We start from the raw sequence: 20,966 nt of genomic DNA, 5'->3' as shown, positions 1-20,966 counted from the left end.
CTACATAGAAGTCAGAGAACTTTTTAAAATGCAGATCAAATCTTATCACTTTTCAGCTTGCAATGCTCCAATGACTTCCCATTGTACATGGAATAAAATTAAAAAAGTTTGACCAGAATGATGCCTGAATGGATTATTAATCTCCCTCTCAATTTGAACTTCAATACTAGGCTTTATATGTGTGACTTTTTGCATTCAATATTCTTTGCCTTAAGATCAAAGACACACCATGGGTTTCCAGTATCCCTTCTCCTGGTGCAAAGTGTGGTACTCTAAAATTCCAGTGTTCCTAGACTTCCCTGGTGGCACAGTGGATAAGAATCTGCCTGCCAATGATATATAAATAAGTATATAAAATATTGAACATGGGTTCAGTCCCTGGTCTGGGAGGATTTCACAAGCCGTGGAGCAACTAAGCCCATGTGCCACAACTGTTGAGACTGCACTCTTGAGCCTCCAAGCCACAGCTGCTGAGAGTGTGACCACAGTTGCTGAAGCCCACACACCTAGAAGCTGTGCTCCCCAATAGGAGACGCTACCACAAGGAGTAGCCCTTGCACTGCAACAAAGAGTAGCCCCCTCTCACCACAACTAAACAAAGTCCTCTCAAAGCAGCAAAGACCCAGCACAGTCAAAAATAAATAAATAAAATCCAAGTGTTTTTAGTTTATACTGATCAGTATAAATGTGTGAGTGTGTGCTAAGTTGCTTCAATCGCATCTGACTTTGTGATTCTATGGACTGTAGCCTGCCAGGCTTCTCTTTCCATGAGATCCTCCAGGCAATAATACTAGAGTGGGTTGGTTGCCTCCATAGTATAATGAGGAATAGTATAAATGAGGAATGTTTATATATATATGTTTAAATACAGGATATCTATAAATCTTCGAGAAGGCAATGGCACCCCACTCCAGTACTCTTGCCTGGAAAATCCCATGGATGGAGGAGCCTGGAAGGCTTCAGTCCATGGGGTTGCTAAGAGTCGGGCACGACAGAGCGACTTCACTTTCACTTTTCACTATCATGCATTGGAGAAGGAAATGTCAACCCGCTCCAGTGTTCTTGCCTGGAGAATCCCAGGAACGGGGGAGCCTGGTGGGCTGCCGTCTATGGGGTCACACAGAGTCAGACACAACTGAAGCAACTTAGCAGCATCTATAAATCTGCTATAAACATCATTGTAATCCTCTAATTATATATGTAATAGTATATATGCTATATATACATATGTATTTTATTTATTTATTTATTAGGTATTCATTCACTGACACCCAAAGAAATCATAAGTTTATATAGAGTTGCTTTGGAAAGCGTATATTTACCATGCTATGGGTTTCCCTGGTGGTTCAGATGGTAAAGAATCTGCCTTCCCTGGGTTGAGAAGATCCTCTGGAGGAGGGCATGGCAACCCACTCCAGTATTCTTGCCTGGAGAATCCCCATGGACAGAGGAGCCTGGTGGGCTATAGTCCATGGTGTCACAAAGAGTAGGACACGACTGAGTGACTAAGTACGGCACACACAATGCTGTGTTTTTGCTTTGATTGTGTCACTGATATCCACCAGGTTAAAAGATGATGGAGTCTAGTCATAGATTCAACTGTGGGAGTTGAGCCCAAGGCAGGCCCAGAAATTACAATATTGCACACCTGGTGAATGTTTGTTTATGACTTTTCCTGCATGTCATCTGATCTGTGCAGAAGTGAATGGTCATCAGGCCAGTTAGGCACGGAGTGGCCTGTTTGGTTCCCAGCACCTGCAGTTATACAAACAAATGCAAATCAGTTGCACAATAGAATTGGAAAATTGTCCTGGAGTATTGAACTGTGTCCTGTTATTTTTTATTTTTATTTTTTTAAAGTATGTTCAAGTGTAAATGGCATTTAGTTTTTGGTCATTAGTTAGAGGCTCATTTCATGGCATTATCTAGGGAGTAAGGAAGAGTAAGATTGGAATAAAGAAAGTAAGGGGGGTTTACATATTATGATTCTACTCCAATTAATTAATGTGATCATGGTTTTATCTGTTCAGCCCTCACTTCATCTAATAAATTAAAGCATTATGTCAAATAATATCTAAGTCTTTCACTTTCATATTTAATGACTTCACGTATATCATCATTAAAAGTATGCCTATTTTTCTAGGGTTATCTGATGAATACCTGGCAACTTACTTCCAGATTGGTTGCCTTGAGGTGTATCTGAAATGAAATAAAACCATGAAGAATGAATATTTTATGAAGCTTTATTTCTTGCTGCAAACAATAGAAGCTAACCACAGAATTTCTGTAGGTTGAATCATAATTGGAAATTTTGGAATGATTTATGACATTTCATCTGATAGAAAGTCCAGATAAAGAACTATTCTCCCTTTAAAATAATGCTGTTTTTCCTTACAGTGATCAATTGATTATTTTAATGTATCAGTTACAAAGGATTTTGGCAAATAAAACTATGCTGTTTTCTGTTAACACTTCTTAGGAACTGAGAATTTAACCGGATGTGATTCAATAGGCAGACCTTTTTTTTCTGTTTTTCTAAGCTTGCTTTATCTTCATAGAGACAGCCAGGCTTGTTATTTAATTTAATAATGTAAACTTCTAGTGTGTACCTTTGTTTAGTCAAGAATATTTTTGGCATGATATTCTTGTGTATTTGACTTCTAGAGCAGTAAAACAAATGAAACAAGTCTCTTACTCAAATGTCAGTTTTTGTTCACTTTTTTTTTAATGTGTTGATTTTAGTTCCTGGTTTGTGTTGAGCACAACCTTAGAATATATTTTAAGGTATAATGAAACCTTATAAACCTGTGTGATTTGGGATTGTGTATATGAAAAGCAAGATAATCGAGAACAATAATGTAGGTCAGGTTCTTGCCTTCAGAAAATAGCCTGACATTCTCCATGTGAGTGGAAATAGTAAGACTTCTCTCTGACCATAGATATCTTTGCCTTAGGAATTAGGGTCATTTCCTTGCAGGTCCTTCACTTAGTAAAGAAGTTCAGTGAACTTGAAAGTTGTGACAACATAGGGAAAAATTAGTGAGACTTTACCCAAAGCATAAGCAATGGGAAGGGGTACTGCTCTGAGAATCAATTTGTGAGTGAACTCGAAAAGTCATATAACCTTTTTTTTTTGTCAAATATTCCAGTCTCTAAAGTATAAATCAGTAATTCTTGCTGTTAAAAAGGATCCACTTGTTCAGTTGACCATCCAAAGATTGAACACCATCTGCCATATCCAGTTAAGTTTCGGTTATGTTTAAGTCCTTTCTGTGATGAGAAATTTGTTTTCTAGCAAATGAAATGTTCCACCTATGGATAGCTCTCTTATAAAGTCTATTATTTTGAGATATATTTTCTCATAGCTTTTATGCTTTGATTCTATTCACACCCCTGATTCGCTGCAAAATGGAATTGCTCCTCTAGGGAATAGCCTTCCTAATGTTTGAAGATTCTGTCACATATCTTCAAAATTTTTCTTTAGAAGGCTTTTGACACTACCTTATGTAATCTAGAAGTCTTTTATCATCTCAATATATATCCAATAAATCCCAGCTTGTCTAAATAGGAGTGTGATAGCAGGCATGAGCCGCCCGAAGACCATCCCATCCCTCTTCTAAGAACTGCTATGAATATAACCCATGCCTACCTGAGCTTTTTGAGTGTCTTCCTCACACTTTGGGGTTTCCCGGTGGCTCAGATGGTAAAGAATCTGCCTGCGGTGCAGGAGACTCAGGTTCAATCCCTGTGTCAGGAAGATCCCCTGGAGAAGGAAATGGCAACCCACTCCAGTATTCTTGTCTGGAAAATCCCATGGACGGAGGAGCCTGGTCAGCTACAGTCCATGGGCTTGCAAAGAGTTGGACACAACTGAGTGACTTCTCTCTTACACTTTGATTCATGTTCTAAATCCTCTAGATTTAGCTTTCTTTGTTTTATCTGGTATGTCTGGGAAGTCATGTTTTCTGCATATTCTTCCTTGTTCAGTTGAGTGATTTTAGACCTCAGAATAGAACTCAGATTTTATACAATTTAGATTTTTTTCATTGAACTTTCCTTCAGAAAACTAGATGAGCAAGAATTGTGTATTTTTGTCCAAGTCATAAAATAGTTGAAAATTGGTGAGGACTAAAATCCAGTGGCGCCCATTAGCTATCTCTTTCTCCAGTTGTATTATAACAGAAAGCAAATTAATATAGAATATTAGAAAAATAAATCAAGTTTTTGAGCAGTTTATTTTTTAAATGTTTCTCTAATTCTGTCATAGCATTTCCATGACGAGTAGTAGACACCCCCTTCAGATAGACAGTGATCCATTAATCAGCACATTTGGAGTATGGTCCCTCAAACAATTATAATTATATCCATGCAACTTATTTATATTTTCTAAATCATGTGAGGTTGCTCTGGAGAGCAAATGGTATTAAGGGATATTGATATACATAGAAAAGTTTTAAAGTGATGCATAGTTGGTCTTATTACTATTGTTGTTATTTTCATTTTTACTAATAAAAGTACTATAAATAAAGTAATGCCTTGCTCATATCACCCTATTAATCAGGAAGAAAAGACTTTATCAGATGAATTTATTTTGTTCTCAGTCATCTAGATTATGAATTTAAATTATTTTTTGAAATATAGTATAAATACTAGAAAGTGCACATATCATTAGTGTATAGCTATATGAATGTTTGCACTCTGATCACACACATAAAAAAACCAGATCAAGAACAGAACATTGCTAGTACCCCCAACGTCCTGCTAACTAGTTTCCTCTTCATTTCTATCAAAGGCAGTCAGACCTTGACTTACAACAGTAGAGATTTAGTTTTATTTTTTTTTATATAAATGAAATCATAAGTATCTTCTCTTTTGTCTGGCTTTTTTTTTTTTTACTCAATGTTATTATGAGTTTTATCCATATTTTTGCATGTAATTATAGACCATATATTCTCTTTGCTGTTTAATATAATATTCTATAATTATGCCCCAATTTATTTATCCATTCTACTATTGATTGGCATTTAAGTACTGTTCAGTTTGAGGTTATTATGCAGAGTGCTGCTGTAAACATTCTAGTGTGTCATTCTGATGATCTTGTGTTCATTCTGTTGGATGTATACTTATAAGGTGGAGAAGGCAATGGCAACCCACTCCAGTACTCTTTCCTGGAAAATCCCATGGACGGAGGAGCCTGGTAGGCTGCAGTCCATGGGGTCGCTAAGAGTTGGACACGACTGAGCGACTTCACTTTCCCTTTTCACTTTCATGCATTGGAGAAGGAAATGGCAACCCACTCCAGTGTTCTTGCCTGGAGAATCCCAGGGACGGGGGAGCCTGGTGGGCTGCCGTCTATGGGGTCGCACAGAGTTGGACACGACTGAAGTGACTTAGCGGCATACTTATAAGGGGAGATTCCTTGGTCATAAGATAGGCAAATGTATCTTTTAAAGATACTGCTAATTTCAAAAAGCAGTTCTCACCAGCAATACATAAGAGTTCTAGTTGCTCCACATCCTAATACTTGGTACATTTTGTCTTTTTCACTTGTTTTATTTTTTTATTCATTGTGGTGTAATGTATTGACATTTTGTTATGGCTTAGTTTGCATTTCTCTGAATTCTAATAAAGTTGAACATCTTTTCCTATAATTGTGAATCTAATTTCTTTTTGATGTTTATTATTTTAGAACATATTAGAAATGCATAAGATATTTGGATCTTATCTTTTAAAATGGATGTAGACCCTTTCTTTAATTGTTCAACAGGAAAGCATGAATAACTCTTTCCTGTGCTACTTGGCATTTGCATTTGACATAGCACAAAACTTAATGATAAAGACAGTGTGGTAACAAGGATGAATTATAGTCCTCTTGAAGAAAACTGAATGACTTACATATTCTCATATGGTAAACAAATTCTTTCTTGAAAAAGAACATAACAAAAATATTTCCCTGCTTAGATTCATGTCTCATTTATGATTTTTTGATGTAAAGATATATTCTACATGGTGAATTCTTCCAAAACTACATGGTTGCATTTAATGAAAATTTAAATTATCTTAATTTGGTATTAAACAACATAAAAGGAGTGATATATTTTCATTTTTGAGTAATACGAATATGATGGTGTGAAATGTTATTGACATTCATATAACTTCACAGATTTCCATCTAGTAAACCATAAACTCTAATATTTAGTACTTTTCCTTTGGCTCTGCCACATTATCTGGATTTATTTTGCATAAATCATATTTGGAATGATGTGAAGTCTGCTGGATAAAATGCTACAGCCTCTTAACTAGCAACAAGCCTCTTCAAGGACCCAGTCTCTGTTATTTAGTATTTAAGGGTAGCAGGCTGAATTCAAGTCCTCTTCTGTGACTGGCATTTTCTGAATTTGATAGTCATTTAAACTTCATGTGCATCACTTTCCGAATGATATAAACTAAAAACTCGGGCTAGAAGAAGATCTCTAAAACTCCCTTTGGTTCAGAGACCTCTTCTGAGTATTCAGTGGGCATGAAAAGTTTGCAAATATCCCCTTCAGAAAGTGAATCTCACCATATCTGATGTATGTATATGGATATGAGCCAGAATTCTTTTGGCTCCCTATTCCTTGAATTCTCTTGGCTCTATATTCCTATTACTCATCAAATGATCAGAACAGTGAGGAGAGAGTAATGGATTGAAAGAAATTGGGAATGTTATTTTTATTGATTATGGTAACCATTTTCTGAAGACCAATACCTTTATAATATGTGATGTTCCCATGGGGGTAGCATAAGGACAAATAGTGCTTATTGCAGGTGGTCGATTTTAAACTCATCAGCACTCTCATTAATTAGCATTGGATAACAATGACTATTTTTCCATAGCTTTTACAAAACCGGGCGTTTTTCTATCTTGTCAATTTTTGTCAATTTCATGGCTGCAAAATGAATTCTGAATTTGAGTTTTGCCTTTCCCTGAAGACTCAAAGAATTGAACATATTTTTATTTATTCTAATAGTATATACTGGTTTTTCTATGAAATTGTTGTTGTTGTTCAGCTGTATCCAAGCATAATTTGCCAATTTTCCCATTTTTCATCTTTTTTTTTCCAAACTGATTTATCAGAATGGTTTGCAAATCCTGTATTGTAGTCCTTTGCAGATTAATATGGTATGAAAGTATTTTCTGCCAACTTAATTTAGATTCTTATTCTCTTTATGGTATTATTGATAAACAGGTGTTCTTAATTTTAATGCAGTTGAATATATCAATATTTTATTAGTTTTTGTATGCCTATTTAATAAATCCTTCCATACCTCCATATCATAATTTCTTGTCTTAACAAAAAGTTTACAGATTTACCTCACTAATTTATGTTCTTAGTCCATGGAGAATTGGTTTTTGTAAACAAAATAATGTAAATATTCAATTTCACTTTATTCATGTAGTTAACCTGTTGTCCCAACACCACTTTTTGACTAATCTGTACTTTTCTCACTTTTTTGCAATGCCTGACGACGTAAATCATTTTCGTATATGCATAAGATTATTTTTAGTTTGATTATTATCTTTATTCTCTCCTTTTGTCTATCCTAATGAATTATCTTTGCTATCACGATTTTCTAATAGTTGTTCATCTTTACACAGGAAACTTCCTTAATATTCTTACTCTGATCTATCTTGGCTATTTTGGGCTCTTTGTTTTCCTATAGAACTTATAGAAGCAGCTTTTCAAATTCGTTAAAAAAAAATCATTGATATTTTTGTTGGAATTTCACCTAATCTATCGATCTGTTTATATGTTTAAAACATCGGTTTTCCCCAGTTCATAGAACCCTGCAATCTTTCTGAAGTATCTTAAACCTAATAGATTTTGAAGATACTTTTGGTCTTTCAGTTGTACAATTATATTTCCTAATGTGATTTTTTTTCCACTTGTACTCTTGATAATGCTCTTAAGTTTTTCTATTCTTCCTACATTAGCTAGGACTTGAAGCACAGTATGTCGATAGCGGGCATCTTGTTCTATAACTGATCTTAAAGAGAGTTTTCTAGATTTCATAATGAAATATGGCATATGCTATTTGTTTTAGATCATTTATCATATTTATTACATTAGTTAGGTTGGGAGGAAGACATCTACCATTTCTAGTGCCCACCAACTTTCCCTGATGTCTGTACAGCATAATCTCATTATATCCTGAGAGACTGGTATCACTAACCATGTTTAGAAATTGAAATTTTAAAAGATGCATAATTGCCCCCCAGTACAGTTAACTTGTGGCCCGCTAGGATCTAAATTCATACTTTAGCCTATGTTTTTTTTTTTTTTTTCCCTTCATTATATCATAAATATTTAGTTGTCCTGGCTTCCAGTATCAAGCCATTTGCCATGTTGAACTGACCTGAGAAGCAAACACTTAAACCGTAGACTTTCAGAGAAAGGGATTAGGTCAGTGTTGGTCATTCCACTATCGCTGAGGACTAGCACTGGGCTTACACTTGCGGATTTCAGCTGATAATTTGAGTATGTGAAGGGAAGGGACCCTTTAGTATGGATCGGGCTGTCATTGCTATGACTCTGACTAGACTGTAGTGGATTTGGCCTGAACACTAGTCTTCACTAATAGTTTACTAGTAGGTAATAACTCTTCCTCAAGGGTTCACTCTCTTGTGAAAATTCTTGGTGCTCACTATCTTATTCAGTGCCTTGCCTTGCTTGCCTGTATTTGTTACAATGCTTTCTGTATCCAGAGAGTCAGGTCATTGGACCCTGATGAGCTGAGACCTTAATTTGAGCCCCAATGCAAAGACATGACGTATATGTCTACTGAATGAAAGTAGTCCTGAGTTAAAATCCTATTGCCAGGATAAAGATAAAAGTGAGACCCCTGTTGGCTTTGAACCCTCCAGTGGGCACAGTAGAGATGCTGTATTACCAGTGAAACAGATTCTATAGTACCACTTGTAATTCTATGTTTATAGTTTATTAGAAGCTGAGTCCAGACCATACGGTCTCATTTTTCTTGGTACAATGCCATCATTGCCTAGAGAGTTGAGGGAGATTTTGGCTTCTACTTTTCCTTTGATTAAACTCACTTAATTAGTGGGAAAAGACTGCTCTTTCCAAATAGCCACCATTTCTGTTTGATTTAACATTTTGTGGGATCCACGTTGTTACCCCTAAATAAATGTGGAGAAGACTGAGAAATATAGAAAATGTTGAGACCTCATTTACATGCTATTCCCCTGAGAACGTGCTGGAATTCTTACCAGTCTCATAAAAGCCAGTCTTGCCATCTGCTTGGTGAGATCAGAGAATGAACAAAAAATCCAGCTTCTGCCATTAGGCCTGCTATCACTGTCTCCTCCACCCAGGGAGAAAAAAGTTCATTTGCTCTATAAGAAATCTATTCACTCCCAGACCAAATTCTGTTATTTTTCTTCTTTACTTTCCCCTCACCAGATAATTTGTTATGGTTTCTCAATGGTGGAAATATGTGGCTCTTCACTGAGAAGATCTTTTGAATATAAATACCTCACTGAAAATTAAAATAACCTCAGTTGGGTGGAGAGAATATTGCAAACACTTGGAATCCATTGTTGCCAGCAGAGTAGAACCATCCAATATGTATTTATGGTACCTGACTCGTGCCCTGGAGATATCACAGAGCTACTTGCTCTGATCAGAGCTCTTTCAGTGATACTTAAAAATTAATTGAATTTTCAAGAATGTCAGATTTAGCTATTGCAGTTGATGGCCCAATAGCTGACGTTTCTTAAAAATATGCTGCCACCTACAGTATTGTTAAGGAATGGCAACCCACTCCAGGATTCTTGCCTGAATTCCATGGACTGAGGAGCCTGACAGGCTACAGTTCACAGGTTCACAAAGAGTCGAGCACGACTGAGTGACTAACCCTTTCACTTTTTCACAATGCTGTTTAACTCTGACAAGGCTCTTGTCATGAATGTTAACTAGACAAAGAGTTAATCTGGGGGCTGATTAGTGATCGTTTCTGTTAAGATTTGGTAATTTGCATAGTATATTTTCTTTACTTATGCATGTGTGTATCTGTTTTCCTCCAGGAAAAGAAGAATATATTGCCACTTTCAAGGGATCGGAATACTTCTGCTACGACTTGTCTCAAAACCCCATTCAAAGCAGCAGCGATGAAATAACTCTGTCCTTTAAAACCCTTCAGAGGAACGGACTGATGCTTCACACCGGGAAATCAGCCGATTATGTCAATCTCGCCCTGAAAAATGGAGCTGTCTCTCTGGTCATTAATTTGGGATCAGGGGCCTTTGAAGCACTGGTGGAGCCCGTGAATGGAAAGTTTAATGATAATGCCTGGCATGATGTGAAAGTCACCAGGAATCTGCGTCAGGTAACAGCGCAGTGGATAAGAGAGTAACTGGCTTTGTTTCTCGCTACAGCTGTGTTTGTGTGGTACTTGAAAACCCTAACAACATGAGATAGGGCTCCTCAGAGTCGCTTACAAATTAGCTTTTTCTTCTTCTGAGATAAATCTTCCTGCCATACTTGAGCAGGGGCATATCTAGAAAGTTCCAGGGGCCCAAAGGCTGTTTTGACTCATCAACATGTGACAGTTTCCCAGAGGGCTGCAAGGTCATCCCTGAGACCTGCCCTTCCTGTGACGTGTGTGATTCTGTTGTGTTTTTGGTTTTTTGTTTATTTGATTTTAAATTATAGTTTTCATGGTGATCATTTGAAAGCATGTACATTGGGATCATTAAATCACAGTTCCTTTTTTGTAGTTAAAAAAAAAGAAAAATCAAACAACAATGTGTTTGTGATTCAGGATTGTGTCGATCCCTACTTCCTCCCCAGCCCAATCTCTGAAATGAGGACAGAAAAAGCCCCTGAAGGGGGAAAATGAATTTGGGGATTTCCACATCTCCTCAAGAATCTATTTATGAAGATATTTTTATTTTTTAGCACAGACACTTATGTTAAGCCCCAGATGTCTCTGCAGAGACCAGTTCATCTTGTAATTGCCCATTTCTATTTGATTATATTTTTAAAAAATTCTTCCAAGTGTCTACATTTTAGAAAAATACCATTTCTTCAGTCTATCTATGGGGCCCCATATACTGTATGCTTTTAACTGAGACATATTATTACAGTATATACATATATATATTCAGATGAAAGTGAATAGATTGTCCTTATATATTGAACATGATGAGTTTTGGTTACTATTTGAAATTTTATGATATTACAATGTACCATTTTGTAAAGTGTTGACAGTGACTAATTTTTCTGCAGTACATGCTGATCTCAAACTAATATCCTTAACATATTTGTTGTTTCTCTGAACAGTTGCAGAATGACCGGATTGTCTCTGGTTTTCCTTTACTAAAACAGCCTTCTCTTTCTGAGCTGTTAACTGACTAACCTTTTCTTTCCCGCTTCTAAAAGGCTTAAACTGTCCAAGCTAGAGAAGCAACCAGGAATTTTAGGAGTGCAGGGTTAGTCTAGCTGAGGCAGAGGAGTGAAAGTAAAGGATTCCTGAGACCCTCCAAGACCTTTCAGAGGCCTTAGTGTCACGGGAGGGGCCCTGCATGTTTCCCCCCTGCCCTGGGGGAGAGTTTCCCACCATCAGGGTAGCTGTAGACCACAGACTTCTTACCCGTGTGTCTCTTTAGTTCTCCCTTTTTATTTTTCTCTCAGATTCTCACCAAGAGGCCGAAGGCTCATTTGAGAGAAGCACAGAAGGAAGGGTGGGGCTTGAGGAGCCCACTTTCTAGATTTGCCTTTGCTCAGGTTACAAACCAAACTGCGAATTGGTAGCTCCAAGGAAACTGCAGTTATACAGCCGGGGTGCATGTGTGGCAGGACAGATTAAAAACAAATCCATTCTACTCATTCTATGTGTCAGGATCTTTGCTTTGTTTCATTGCAGTAAACTGTGATCCTAAAGTCCATCAATATGACCGAAGGAAGTTTTGGAGTTGAGGAGGAGTCCCTGTATGATGCTGTAAAATTGAGTAGTAGGGCAATGCCAACCAATTCCTATGACTTTGCAGGGGCTGGGTGGGCCAGGGTGGGGGAGGGGCCGTTTCTGGGCAGAAGGTGGCAGTGGTCAGCTGATGAGCTTTAGGCCTTTGAGTCCCTTTTAGTCTTTTTAAATGTCTGTCCGACATACTCAGGGAGACAAAGGAACATTGCCATATGTCTGTTGCTGTCTCATAGCAAGTTACGAACAATACTGGCAGGAAAAATATTACCTCTGTGGGAGGCCTATTTGTTAGTCTGCTTTTTTCTTGTAAAATTTTTTTGCCCTTTTTCTATGTTACTAACATGCTTAATAACTAACATGTCATTCATGGAATGTTTCATTCTACTAACCGTTACCTGAATCAAAAAATGTACTAACATGGTAGAGACCATCATATTTTTTAAGTAACGATCGTTATTTTGTTCACAGTTTTTAATTTCCTTTCTCCCCCCTTCTCCACAAAGCACTCAGGCATTGGACACGCTATGGTAAACAAACTACATTGTTCGGTAGATATCATTCTAATTGTTTCTTATTTTGGGTTTGCCGTGTGTTTTCTTTCTTTCTTTTAACTGTAGACATCATTAACAAAAGAGGAACTGCGGTTGGTACTCTTCTGCTTACTTTGACCTCCTTCTTTTCATCTGTTGTTGACCTTCTTATTTTTTACCTGTTCCTGTCAACTTCTGTTTTCCAACTCACCTGTAGGGGCATCGTTAACGTTTCGAACGTTTTGCATCCAGCTGTGGTTTAACACGGGATAAGACAAAATGGTGGCTGGCCCGAGTGACCGCAAGCTCAGCCAGCCTCAGACCATTCATGACGCATGGCATGCACCCTTGATCTGGGAATGCTGGAGATGCCACACCCACTCATCTTTCCCTCCTCATCGAGCAGTTGTGTGTTTTCCTTTGGTTCTCCCGGTTTCCTTTCCTTTCTGAACTGTCCTGTCCCTCCTGCATGTGCACCTCAGCGTGTGCCGCTTCCACTGGTTGTTTTGCGCCCCCCTCCCCTTTGGCATGGACGCAGGCACTTGCATGCTGGACAACTGCTGCGCAATAACGGTGACATTGCTGGAAAGAGCTTGCGCCTTTTCTGTTAACAAGGTGCACGTGTGATTAGTTAATAACAGACGACTAAACTTTACTAATATGTACACCAGCAAAACTAACCTAGGAAGCATTTTACTAACACCATTTTTGTGTCTGCTAAATAACTTTTGAGTTGCCATAGGGATGATGCTGACACTAGTTCAATAACCAGTTAACTCTCTAACTAGTTTAGACCTCTTAGGGCTAGTTGAATAGAATCCAAGAATAAACCTCAAACAGACATGAAAATGGGTTCCGCCATAGGTCTAAAAATAAAAACCAAAAAAAAAAAAGCAAAAAGCAAAATGAAAAAACAAAACAAAACACAACACAGGCATATCCCAGGATTACAGTATCTAGGTCTGAGTATAGCGTGTCCTTTCCCTGTGCTTTGTTATCTAGGTGACAATATCAGTGGATGGGATTCTTACCACAACGGGCTACACGCAAGAAGATTATACCATGCTGGGGTCTGATGACTTTTTCTATGTTGGAGGCAGTCCCAGCACAGCAGACCTTCCAGGGTCACCAGTCAGTAACAACTTTATGGGTTGTCTCAAAGAGGTAAATATCACTGTCACCAGAATCATTTCTAATTCATGATTTCATCATTTCAGATCCAGACTCAAAGCACTTTTGCTGAAGACCTGATGTTTGTGGTGTCAAAGGGCACAACCTTGAATTGCATATTCCACTGTGGTTTTTATAGGTTTGGAGGGATGAGGGAAGCTCATAGAACATTATCAAGGAATTAAGTTCCTCATCTTTATAGTCTATAAGTAATCCACAGTTAAGATTTGCATAGGCAGTCATATTCTCTATAAAAGGAAGTCAGACATAAAGAAATATTGGATTTAGAGTTAAGCCAAACACCTTGCTCATCTCTACAAATGCCTTAGGTGTTATATATTCAGTGGTGACTTATTTGAGCATTACAGGAAAAAAGAAAAAAAAAATGGCTAAAAGAGACCAAATTCAACAAGCACAAAATAAATCGGAATGATAAAATAAACTTTGTTCCTATATTTTTACCATGTTCTGAAGGAAGTAAAGATGTTTCATTTGTGAGTTAACTTGATGTTTGCCTGAGTGAAGCTTTCAGGCTAAAAGATATCAAGAATTTCATCCCTCATTCTCAGCTGTCATTGTTGATTGTAACTTTTGATAGGATTAGAACTTGTTGGGGTATGAGAAGAAAAAAATTAGGAATGTCCTTGGGTTTTGACTTGTATGAATATTTTTCCATAAAAGCTTCCTGTTTTCATTCAGGTACAACCCAATTTCTTTTGGCTGCTAGATCCAGAAGTTCCTTTTGCATTACATGGCTGTAGTTTAATGGTACAGACCTATAAAATATAAAATTTAATAACTTTGAATTTATTATTGATTAGCCATAGATGTTGCTGGTAAGCAGTGATGTGCTTTCATTTATTTTAAAGAAAATATTCTAATCAAACTCATTTCAGGTAAGCATCAGTGAAAAACTATCAGTGCTTAAATTATCCTGACCTGTTTTCCATTTATATAAATATACTGGGTATTGCATTGCCTAATATGTGAATGTGTATATAAGAAGTATTTGTGCTTTGTGGTGGTAGGGATCGATTGTCTCTCAGAAAAGACCTTTTAATTTTTACAAATATGTAACATGACCTAAGACTGCACTAAGCTCTGTGAGCATAATAAAATCTTAATAGTTATTACTATTGTTATAATAATAGGCATTTTCTGAGCTCTTATTTTGCACCTGATGCAATCCTAAGAGCTTTATAAGGATCTCCACAATATAAGTAGTAATTATCTGCATTTTGGGGGCAAGAAACCTAAGGTTTGGCACAGGTAAGTTTCTTGAGCAAAGGTCTCATGGCTAACAAATTTTAAAGCATAAATCATGACAGTCTGATTTCAGAGTTTTGTGTACCCTTAGCCACCATAATACACAGTGTCCTAACAGAAATATTTGTTAGAAGATTGTGTAAACCCTCAAGTTTGTTACAAAAAGAAACAATTTTCAGAAATGTAATATAGACTGTGAGGAATGAGATATTCAATTGTGTGGTACCCTTATACCCATTTGAATATGAATGAGAGTGAATGAATGGGGATCTAGTAGACAAGGAAGACCCAGAGAAGGTCAGGATGTGAGCATCTTGAGGGATAATTATGATTTGTTGATGCTGGAGATGGAGAACGCACTTCAGGCTAGGGAGAAGCATGGTGAAAACATACTTAGATTTCACAATATGATGCCTGGATCTTTCTTTTGGAGATGGGAGTTGGGGTGGGGGCAGAATATAACCCTAACCATCTACATCATTTTTACTGTGATCTCTCCAACCTATCATCAGCCTCTGTGGTAAGTTAGTCTTGCTAATGACTGGGAAAAAGAAAGGAAACTGAAATCTAACTAAAGAGCCCTTCCGGGTATCCTGTAAAAACATGAGAATTTCTGCAGTGATCACCCAAATTCAACTGTGCCTCATCATCTTCTGACATTTCAGTTTGGGCCAGGCAACTTCCTGTGTGTATGAGTCTTCAATGGATTGCCTTAATCTAAAATTAGTTTCAAATTGAACTATATCTCACGTTAATATCTTTGTGTTAATGAGTAGTTGATACACTTTACAACTCATCTCGTTTCTTAATTATAGTCGATCTACAATTTTATATTAGTTTCAAGTACAACATAGTGATCAGTATTTTTTTGCAGATTATACTCCATTATTGTTATTTTAGTCACTGAATCAACTCTTCTGTGACCCCATGGACTGTAGCCCACCAGGCTTCTCTATCCATGGGATTTCCCAGGCAAGAATACTGGAGTGGGTTGCCATTTTTTTTTTTCTCCAGGGGATCTTCCCAACCCAGGGATTGAACCTGAGCCTCCTGCATGTCTTCTGCTTGGCAAGTGGATTCCTTACCACTGGGCAACCTAGGAGGCCCCATTCTCCATTATCGGTTATTACAAAATAATGGCTATAATGCCCTGTGCTATATCCTTGTTGCTTATGAATTTTGCACTTATCTTTTTAATTAGTCTTTAACCACAAAAACCGAGTCAAGTGGTTTTCTGTGCGACTTCATCTACTGAGTCCAAACAATGTGGATTCACTCATGTTACTGTTTCTGTAGGTCTAGGATAGATATCAGCCTTACTGATAGGGTACTTCCTACATCTCTTCCTCTACAGACCAAGATATGTGTTTGGAGCAAGTCCTGCCAGTGTTTTATTAATGTGTAATCACTTATACTTTATTTCCTCCTGACACACTAGTATGGAAGGATATGGGCCTGATCAGCTCATAGCACACTTTGCTTGGTCAGATTTTAGATGGTTCCTAGTCTCCATCCAAGTCTAAGTATCTGTTTAGAATGCTCTGTTCTTCCTACTACTGAGATGAAATTGTGACAGAGTATCATAGGCTTTGAGCTGCATCACCTTATCTCAGATAGGTGAGCTTTGTAGAGTTGCTGATAAGAGAGAAACACCCACATTCATTCTCACCCCATCTCTTTTAAGCCCATATGAGCCTTCCTTAACTCTGTCATGGGCTTTCTGCCCTGTAGAATGTTATGTAAAACCTTAATTATGATTTTTGTATGGCTCATAACATTTTTATTTTCAGTCTAGTATGTGATCCCCCTTAGGATAACCAGTTCTGGAGGAGACACTAATAATACCATGTCTGCAATCATAGAAGAAATTTTGGAGTATTGAAACAGGAAGTCACTTTCCAAGTCCAGCCTCCTTATCTTGAAATGGGGAAATAGACCTAGAGGTTATTGACCTCAAAATAATGAAGGGGTAACAGGATTAGAATACAGAATATTGTCAGATAAAACATACTACTTGTATCACTGGTTCTGTTTTGTTATGAATAGTGGCACTCAAGATCTCAAGATACAAAACTAGAGATGGCCTACCACTCTCACTAATTCACATCTCTATTCCTGGAAAATTAAAGTAAAAAAAAAAATTACTTTGCAACAACCCATAATCTAGTGTTTATTAGAAGTAGCTAGAAGTTAGGGCTTTACCTATATGGCATTCAATAATGCTTTTTTGAAATGAGACTCAGTTTGCATGGAGAGCAGCCAACTTCATTAAGAAATTTGTTTTTTAGTGATTAACAAATTTTAAAATAAATTATTTCAACATAATTTGGCAAAATATAACCTGAACTACATATATTGCTTTGTTCAAACCAAGAAGGAGCTTTGAATAGCCAAGAATTTATAAGAGGATCAAAGTAGTTTTAAAAAAATATTTGTATTTTCATCATAAATCGAAAAGACTTGGGAGAAACGTTTGAGGTCACTGAAAACTACTTTCAAGAATATAAATTTGAGGAGTTAGAATAAGAATTATAAATAATAAATTACCCATATACCAGCCCACATCTATGAAATTCCTGGAGGGTGATAGATCTGTGAAAATACACTTTAAAAAAAAATCTGATTTTTATCAAAGCAATACTAATCATGCTTAGGCTGAAGCATTGTTTATATTCTTTGCATTCTTTATGCTATTGACTAAAACCTGAAATATATGTTGCTTAAAAAGATCATTTAAAATTAAATTTAGTTTTTCCAGCAGCCAGTTTTTGAGTGATTACTCTAACAGTAGAGAGATTCAGAAGATGCTGTGGAAAGTTAAATCATGGTGTCTAGGTGAGACGGAGTCTATTTGAGGACATCTATAGTCCTGCCCATTCACCTTAGACTCCTAAGAAAGCTCTGTGTGTGTGTGTGTGTGTGTGTGTGTGTAAAAGTCTCACCGTTGATTCCTAAGGTGCTCATTAGAGGTTTTTGTTCATTTGTGTTTTAATATTCCAAGATGGTGGAAAATGCACTAACATGTGCTTCTACTGCAGCGTTTTCACCATGAGGGCTTCTGCAATAAATAACTTACAAGGAAGGCTCATGCTGCCCCGTATTAATCTTGCCTCAGAATCTCCTTCTGCTATTATGCATTTCTTAGTCCCTTTGTGCCTTCATAATGCTTTGAAACACCTATTTCCCTCCTGCAGAGTGAAAATGACTCAACATAGTTTGTTAGTAGGGAAATGAAGTCAACGAGGAGAGAAAGGATTGTGTTCAGTAAAATGACTTGGAATGCTTTATTTGAAGTTTGTTTTTAGCTATGTGTCCTTGCTGAAGGTCTTAATATACATTGTGTGAGTGGAGACATTGCCTGAGTAAGAAAATGTAGAATGCTACCACTGACAGTTGCTTGGGATAAGCCTAAGAAAGATTCTAAAAAAATAAATAAATAATTGAAATGCTAGGGGGAATCAAATCCCTACTGAAAATTTCATCAACCTAATTAGATCAGTGCAGCCTTTAATTACACTGAGAAACTTTTCACAGTAAAAATTTAGAAGAGGCTGTGATGTGGATGAAGTTCAGAAAATATCCTCTTATGCAAGCATTTTCATCCACTGTGAAAAAAACAGTTAATACCGCGTGTGATCAGCATGATCCCCTCTGCCATTTGCAGTGGCATTGCTGTGGGTCATACAATGTACCAGTATCATTACTGGGAAAAAGGTGCAATGGTTCCTTCACGCAAATACCTCTTAACTCCTATCCTTCTGGGAGGGCAACAGGACTTTAGAAGATTGTGAAGGCTTCTCAGTTTATCTTCTATGATACAACCACCTCATCAAATGTGGGTTCTGTGGTATCCTGTTCTTATTTCCTCGTGACTCAGAGAGTAGAGTGCGTATCATTTACATGTAAGAACAAAAATCCATGGCATACTTATTTTCATTTTAAGTAATCTTTCCAAGTTTGAAGTAGAAGTCTGACCTGTTGGAGAAATTTGACATCAGTGAAGACTTTGGAGGGTAAAGAGATCTTCGTTGATCATCATGCAACTTGGGTAAAGGGAGGATTCTTATGTGAGAGGACTTCCTCATAGGAGATCCAAAGTCATGATTAAACATAGTTCTCCCAGGTTTCAATTTCCTCCAGACTCTTCCTTCTTGGGGTCCCTGATCCCTGAGATAGTTTCTGCCTTTCCTCTCCCATTACACTGTCACAGTCTATATATCGGTGGGTATTTTTACAGTGTAGTTATGTTAACCTTTCTGCATGCCTCATTCATTCTTTTCAAGAGAACTGTCTTTGCATTTCCATCTCACTTCTTCCTAGCCATTTTCCATACATATCCATGTATTTTTACTCACGGTATAATTATATAACTAAGGATACTAAGTTCTACTTTATGTTTTTCAGAATGTCCTCAGTGTAACTATTTTGGGAGATATTTTACTAATGCCATCCAAATAAGAGACTGTATGAAAATACAAAGGAATTCCTGTAACAGAAGTCACCCTCTGTCTCGGTGCTGTATTCCTAGAGGCAGGGTTGTGGTTTAGTGACTTGTAAGAGAGCTTCGTTTAGCCTTCACTGCAGAGGAGGCACATTGACTTACAGCATTGGGCTAAATTTCTAGTCTAGAAAGAAAATAAATTTTCTCCATCTGATTTAAAATACAGAGGATGGCAGTTTGCTTTTTAAACTTTAACAAGAAAGCAAGAGAATGTCAAAGAATTTGACAAATCCTTATGTACCATTAACCTGATTTATTATAAGCCCTGACTAATTTCTTTCAGATCGTGGAATTAATGAAATGTGTTTCAAGTCTTCTGCTATAATAAATTGTCAGCACTAGAATGCAAACATAGGTCAATTACCCTTGCCTCCTTTCATGTTTAAGATAGCAGACCAACAGCTTCTTTTAAGTCAGACAACCCCCTTTCCTATTTAAGGATGTCATTTCAAGAACTCCTATGAGGTAATAGTAATAATAATAATATCCTCATTATACAAATGAGGACTCTGAGATCCTAGCAGAACACATGTCTCTGAGTGGTGAGGTTGAACCATGACCTTGATTTTCCATCCCTAAGTTGAGTACTTTTCCTAGTTAGAGCACATTGCCTGAATGTGCTCATCCAAACGACTCCAGTAATATAAACTCTGTGGTCCCTAGTTGTGGGTAGGGTTATACTAGGCATTATACACAGGGATATTAAAAGAGCTATTATAAAAGGGCAAGAGGGTTGGTATATTCCAGAATAGTAATAATAATAATATACTAAGTATTTTCTATTTTTCATGTAATGTCTACAGCATCCACTGAGTTACCCCATTTTACTGAGGGCATCAGCAACATAACAAACATAATAATTTATTCCTAAACAATAAAAGGATGAAACTCTGAAACAACTTGATATTCAGTACTTGAAACATAGTGGCCAGGGAGGAAAAATATATATATATGTAGACTTACAGCATTTTATCTTTGGTGCTACTTTTATTATTAAATTGCCTAGAGCAGTGCACTGTCATTTTTCCCTTGTTTTATATGTTCAAAAGTAACTCTCCGAACATGATAAAAGTATAGTAATACCATTTATATTTGACAAATGAGGACATGGAGACAAGCCAAGTTCGGTAACTGACCTAGGAAAAAACAGTTACTAAGTAGCAGGGCCAAGACCTAAACCTTAACTAATCTGACCACAGAATCCTCTCCTTTGCTGCTCTATGTTGCTTTCTTTACACATAATGTAATTTCACTTATCTTTCCTCATTCTCAGTCTTTTCATTAAGGTATAATTAAATGGAATGAACTTTATAACAATCTTGAGGCCAAAGAAAACACAGCCTAGCTTCCTAGGATGTTGCAGAAGGAGATGTCTAAGTGGGAGGAGAAAGAGCAGGAGATATTTATTTCTTGAATGCTCAGTTATAGGTGAGCTTCCTGGGGGACTTTTCCTCTCACAGTTTTAACTGGTATTAGGATGTCACCTCTGTAAAAGTCTTCTCTACTCTGTAAGTCTGCAT

General features: G+C 37.2%; 1 protein-coding gene across 26 annotated transcripts in view; it reads left to right on the top strand.

Annotated features, from left to right (window-relative positions):
• NRXN1 (neurexin 1) overlaps nt 1-20,966 on the top strand; it is a 1,214,076-nt gene that overhangs the window by 449,680 nt on the left and 743,430 nt on the right. For 17 of the 26 annotated variants that reach the window (XM_027555248.1, XM_027555233.1, XM_027555262.1 and 14 more), the window contains 3 exons: nt 10,082-10,383; nt 12,483-12,506; nt 13,512-13,673. In XM_027555248.1, the coding sequence (XP_027411049.1) occupies nt 10,082-10,383; nt 12,483-12,506; nt 13,512-13,673 (488 nt within the window). The remainder of the gene's footprint in view (nt 1-10,081; nt 10,384-12,482; nt 12,507-13,511; nt 13,674-20,966) is intronic. The other 9 variants (XM_027555254.1, XM_027555252.1, XM_027555243.1 and 6 more) reach the window with 1 other exon arrangement.

This window comes from Bos indicus x Bos taurus, chromosome 11 (assembly GCF_003369695.1).
Source record: "Bos indicus x Bos taurus breed Angus x Brahman F1 hybrid chromosome 11, Bos_hybrid_MaternalHap_v2.0, whole genome shotgun sequence".
Lineage (NCBI taxonomy): Eukaryota > Metazoa > Chordata > Mammalia > Artiodactyla > Bovidae > Bos > Bos indicus x Bos taurus.
The sequence above is the reverse complement of the archived record's forward strand: the minus strand, read 5'-3'. Positions and strand labels throughout refer to the sequence as shown.